General features: G+C 39.9%; 1 protein-coding gene across 1 annotated transcript in view; it reads right to left on the bottom strand.

The window, feature by feature from the left end:
- The window catches only part of T265_13100 (hypothetical protein), a gene marked incomplete at both ends in the record, with an annotated part of 8,251 nt that extends 2,778 nt beyond the window's left edge, over nt 1-5,473 (bottom strand). The window contains 3 exons of the mRNA XM_009167157.1: nt 30-149; nt 2,239-2,420; nt 5,302-5,473. Coding sequence (XP_009165421.1) covers nt 30-149; nt 2,239-2,420; nt 5,302-5,473 — 474 coding nt within the window. The remainder of the gene's footprint in view (nt 1-29; nt 150-2,238; nt 2,421-5,301) is intronic.
- Nucleotides 5,474-6,220: the final 747 nt, after the last annotated feature.

Genomic DNA, 6,220 nt, shown 5'->3' with positions numbered 1-6,220 from the left:
GCAACTGGACCATCTGTCCTAATGGCTACCAGCAAACGGCTACTCGTGGACTTGACCGATGGAGGCAAATTACTCCACTGTCCCAGCCTGCTTCCCTCTTCAAACCGATACACATTGTGTACACTCACAAAATCGAATTGATCTTCTAGCTGGAATTTCATCAATGAAAAAATGGTGCTGTCAAGATATTATCTAAGTAGCCGTATGTTAGAATCAGTGATCAGACAAATTACGGCCAATTAAATGATGGTTATTTGAGCAGGAAGATCTTTCAAAATAACATGTGATATTACTGGTCAAAAGGATTCCTCGACTAAACAACCGTCTTGCATGGCACTTGTTGCATGCTGTGTGTTAGGGGTGACGGTTAAATGACAAAAGTGTTTAGCTCTGTAAAATGGTATGAATCGTCCACATTCGAGAAAGTCGCTGTGCAGCGAATAATTCTTCTCATTTGTTGAGCATCACTACTATCATACCATAAATTCCTCTGTTGGAGATTCAAATATGTCATTACATTACATTGCTTATTAGCTGTCACGCTTCTGTAACGGACGATCTTGTGCTAGTTCTTAACTTAACCACAGAATCTGAGTCATGATCTGACAAATGCACGACTGCGTATTCAGGTAAGCAGTAGACTTCGTCGTTGCGTTAGCTGATGCAAACGTTGTCGATCATTGTAACTGTCAATACCATTTTCATCACCCACAACATTTTGTTGGATTACAGAAAATTGGCAAATCTTCAAACTTATGATATTATAGAGGGCTGCATTTTTTGAAACGTCATCTTTTGTTGATGAAAACGCTTGTTTCTAGAAAACCAAAGACCACAGTAAGGTCCAGTTAATAGGGTGATCAATATGTACAAGTGTCAGCAAACCTACACAATTTGCACAGGTCACGTTCGTCACTGGCAGCACTTTGCAGGTTTCCGTTCACTTGTATCGCATAATTTTCTGTGAATTAGTTAGCAATTTAGGACAGCCTTCAAACGATAAATCAACCCTAGTATTTTATTCTACTGTATGGCTGGTTTATAACTTCATTATGCTTCAGTCACAAATCCTTAAGGAGGAACCAACTGGACAGTACGGGCTACTAGTTAAAAAACTGTGTGGTTACATGTGGCCAGATTCCAGCAATGCTACAAGGATCAAAGATCATCCCACCGTATCAAATATAATATAAATATTGGCGTTCCCCAACACGTTTGCTCTTAGTTCAGTGACTGCGCGCTGAAGTAGAATTTTGTATTCTCAAAGACCGTGCTAGTTTGGAGCAAACAGCATTTTGTAGGATATTGTGGCCCATATAAATTCACAACATTTCATTTCACCATGAAAATTATTTGGGGAAGATTTTTGCACTGGTCAATTCCAATGACAAAATGCAGTGGGCGTATAATGCCCACGGCTGGGAAGGAAAGTTTTGGCGCTTGTTTGAATTTCGGTGATAAAATTCCAATGACAAAATGCAGTGGGCGTATAATGCCCACGGCTGGGAAGGAAAGTTTTGGCGCTTGTTTGAATTTCGCGTGATAAAATTCTTTTTCTGGGTAACCGAACTCTAGTCAACATCGTATAATTCAACAGATAACGTTTGTAGAAAAGAACAGCATAAATCAGTCAGCTGTATCTTCGGAGTCTCCCGTGTGAGCAAAACATTGTTTTATGACTACATTGATCCAGTGCTCAAAATACTGATCATGAAGTGGAAAGTTGTAACACCTCTGAGGATTGTGACAGCTGACAGCTCTTAGGTGCATCATTTCTCTCCAATGCTGATTGGCCCTGCTTATAGGATCCACATAAATCAGTCCATTTGGCTGTCGATGAACGGCAAAGTTGATGGTGTCTGAACTATGACACTATGTAGATGAGGTCACTAATAAGTCAATTTTTGTACAGACAATCGACGATACAACACATGCTTTTCACGTCGCTTATATTCATATCTCATTTGAATTTGACGAGAGAGTGCGTGCACGGATATTAATTGGAAATGTTCACAGAAATGGTTTACTCTACGCCCGAAAAACATGTTACCTGTTAGAATCGCATTTTTCCTACAGAAATTCATTACGTTCCCAAAATACATCAGCTAAGTCGGTCTTTCCTATGGTCGTCTTTCCTGAGTCCTTCTTTCAGGTGCACCTCTAAGACTAACAAAAATAACAACAACAACAGTAATTCAACGATTTTTATAAGAGGTAGCCCTGAAGAAAAAAACTCACCATGAAGTCAGTAAAATTCAGCTGAATTGTGCAACCTTCAGGTTGCATGATGATCCATGTGTAACGCAAAGTTCTCGGATAGCCATGTGGGTAGCCAGGTGAAGTAAGTTGTCCCGAACCCAGGTTTGAAGTGCAAAAGTACCACGATTCAGTTGCGGCTCTATCGTTTGCTGAATTGCCTCCTAAATCAAACGAACGTTTTTCACTGTTTTGCTGTGTCTTTCTTGGTAAGATATCCGACAGAAAATTGCTGTCGTTAGTGCAGTTTCGGTCTATTGCCTCACTAGAAGCAAAAAATATATACTGCGTGCAATAAAAAGTAAGTTCTAAACCCTGGTATTTCTACATTTCTCCATGTCTGACGAAGGAATGTGCTTCTCTGTGGAGCAGGACACATTTGAAGCATTCCTTAGGTGTCTCCGGAAACACTGGGCGATTACAAATGATCTATTGCCGAAAGTGCGGAGACGCGTAGCTGAGAATGAGTAGGTTCTTTAGACAGTTTTTGTGAGCATGCGAGGGGACGCTTTATATAGTCTGCGAAGGGAGCCAAACCTAATCGATCCGACCGAAGTACACTAGTGGCTATGAACATCGTTCCAAGGCAACGGTGTCTTCTTGACAGCTCCAAGATGAGCGAATATGACATGAATACAACAACGAAAGCAATGACGGGTGTTAAGAGCTCAATTCTCCGGAGCCAGCTACCATTCATATGGTCAAGTGCAGTGTACCACCCACAATTAAACTTCCACAGAAAGTAACTGGATACTGTCTTTTGTACCCTTCTTGCAATCACACTGAATAGATGCCAAGAACTTTTTTTTCAAATTTATGTTGGAATAAAATGGAATGATTAAAATATCTTCAATTATTAACTACGGTGGAAATTGTCTGGTATCATACGCGATTTTGTAACGCTGTGCATTTTTATTTGAAAGTCTTCCACCGCAAAAACAAACATTTTCCGCTCACAAAATTAAGGTTATTTACGTTTAAGCTTGAGTCCATTTACGAACAGGGAACTCTCCAATGCCTCGTTTTAGGATTTTAGTAAGTACCTTGGGTCAAACCTCTCAGATATCACATTTGTCATCTTCGTCATAAAAATTTGTGTTGCATTGACCCAGCGCCTAGTTAGCCTGTTTTGTCCACTGTTCCCATAGAACATTCGTAAGCAGTCCAAACTGTGCAGCAGAGCTTCTCAAACAAGATTATTATCCCCGGATTCTGCGAAACATGCCCTGCCTCACAAACTACAATTTTATTTGGAAAACCGTAATAACAGTGATCTTTTACACAAAAGGGCAGCCAAGTCGAAGAAATGGCTGTTGGCAATATATGCAAAGATTTTGTGTATTTGTTCTTTGGAATATTTGAAGTTCCGCAGTAGAAGACGCTCTAAACGATCCAAACAGAAACTTCAGATAACCTCGAAGTTTGTTGCTCTAAATAGAAATACAATGTAGTACAAATATTCAGACGAAAACAAGGGAGGACCATTGTTTATGAATTTACATTATGAAAATTCCAAAATGATGAATGAGCAAAGGGTGCAAACGTGTTGCGCAGACAAATTTTCATTACTCACCGTCGTCAGGACAACCTTGGATCAAATGTGTAAATGACAGGCTTTTCACGATTAGCTTTGTGAGAACCATCAAGATTTTCATGAAAGGTAGTCATTGTTTAATATTAAATTTCACGCAATCTACAACTCAGTCGTCAAGTTTGACTTGGGTAAGACACACTACCAATGCCAGGTCACTGTTATGTCTTATGATATTCTACTCCGATTTTCTACAGCATCCAGAATAGCCAATGATAGCACACCACAGAACGCGTCACGTCTGATGGAAGCAGCCTCAAAAAAATGTTACCTCAAAGTCTGCTTGCAAATATACTTATACAACGAATAGTATTGCGCGTTATGTGCACCGTGCTATCAGACTCAAAATCCCTTCAACACAGTGGAATTTAACAATAATTCGAGACCTTTCATCTTCTGCTTTCTTCCGTCTTCCTGTCTTAACATAAAAACTCTTTTCACAGCACCGTCAAACTCACCACAGCTGCACCTATCATAACTTTGTGGATTGTAATTATCCTGGTTATCAATACGCAGTCGGCCTCTTTGTCCCATCGTACGCAACCTGTGAGTCACATCTGACGTCAAAAAAGAAGAATTTTTCACTTCCAACTATGCAATATTATCAAGATAGTTGGAGGCCTCTGATGAATTCCAAAATAAGGGTCAACATTACACAAGCCAAATTAACCGGCTTAATATAGCTAGCAATTTGTAGGGAAGCATCGACCTCTCCTTCCAATGGCATGTGAAATTAAAACAAATCGTTTAGTATTTTTAACTCGAAGCATTTCAAATGCTTCATGACTACATCGTGTACCAACAAGTCTATGCCTGAACACAATGCTTTCTTTACACTGGATACGACTAACGCTTAAATGCTTGTGCAGAATACCTACATCACACCATTTTGTGTTTGTCACTCGCATCACAGTTTAGCACACTAATTCCTACCGTTGGATTCTTACCATTATCTAACCAAAGATCTCACATTCTATTGCGAAACGTTTTGGAATTCGCCACAGTTCGTTTTGCGAAGTCTGCGAACGTGACCAAGTGCAAATCACACTGGCCTTATACTACATAAATCAGGACAAGGCTGTCTAAATGTTGCAAACGATATTATGGAACACCAACAACCCAGGTACTCACTGGGCGCCAGTTTACATAACGCCAATATCTTCATTTCTGTTCCTACGCCTCTGCACGGGGACATCTTACAGATCTTCTTGTGAAATCTTACTGCACGTTACCGTATTTGCCATTCGAATGAGGGCGGAATTGTTTAACTTTCACTGGGACCGTCTGCTACAAAATTAAAATGTCGAGTTCGTAAACAGCAATCATTTTTATTCTGCTACAGAAACACGTTTCTCATCAAACAGCGTGTTAAAATCCTATGGCAGAATAAGCTAAATTCAGACGGTTAAAAACTTATGTCGGCGGGTAATTCAGCCGTTCAGAAATTGACTTACTTCTTGAGTAGTTCGCCAAGAATCCGGTGTTCTGAATTGAATGGTCGCTAGTCATCGTCACGGTGAGCTCCGTTTCAAAGGATTGAAGTGGTGGAGGGCTTTCACTGCCAGACCAGACGCCCAAAGATCTTCTCCCCTCTGTGATATTGACGTAGTCATATCCATTCTCTAGCTAAAACCACAGCAACTCCCCATCAAAGTCACGCAGTTTCAGATGTTGAAATATCGGCAGTTTCCATCTAGTTATGTCACAATTACAGGTGTCAACCAGTTTGACTGTCAACAAATACTGGCCTTCGCCACAGCAGTCTGACAAGATTAAATAAAAAACATACCTCTGCTGTGTGATCTTCAAGATTCTCACTTCTCTGTCACCGACATGAACTTATACTTTCGTTAATTATATATATGTATAAATATACATATATATAACATTTAGTCTGGAGTTGGCGTTTTCATTTGGTGTGTAAGTCAGTAAATTGATTGTGCTTTTACGTAAGTCTCTAAACACAATATTTATCTCGAAGCACTATTCAGAATTTGTCAAATGCTTTGACCTTCAATTAGTTTATTTTTCAAATTTGCTCATCTGAATCCAGGTATTTCTCTCATTTGTGGTACTCTCTTTTGTAGAATTTTCAGCGGCCAGATAATTAGTGTTTTACGCTAAGACATTCATGCTCCCGGGAAAACATCTTCGTAAAACACATGGCTCACAGAAAAAACAAGGATGGTAATCGAGTCCACCTTGTCATTCTTTTGTTAATTGCCAAAGCGTAACAACAAGCACAAGTGCGTACCTCAGAATTTATCTCACCGAAATTCCTGCAAGTTTAAGCGGTGAGGACATCCTTTTGGTACAAGAAACTTGAAAACCCAATTGAGTTCATTGGGATACGGCTGCGGGTGGTTAGGTGAC

This window comes from Opisthorchis viverrini (genome assembly GCF_000715545.1).
Source record: "Opisthorchis viverrini unplaced genomic scaffold opera_v5_36, whole genome shotgun sequence".
Classification (NCBI taxonomy): Eukaryota; Metazoa; Platyhelminthes; class Trematoda; order Opisthorchiida; family Opisthorchiidae; genus Opisthorchis; species Opisthorchis viverrini.
Note: the sequence above shows the minus strand (reverse complement) of the source record. Positions and strands in the feature narration are given on the sequence as shown.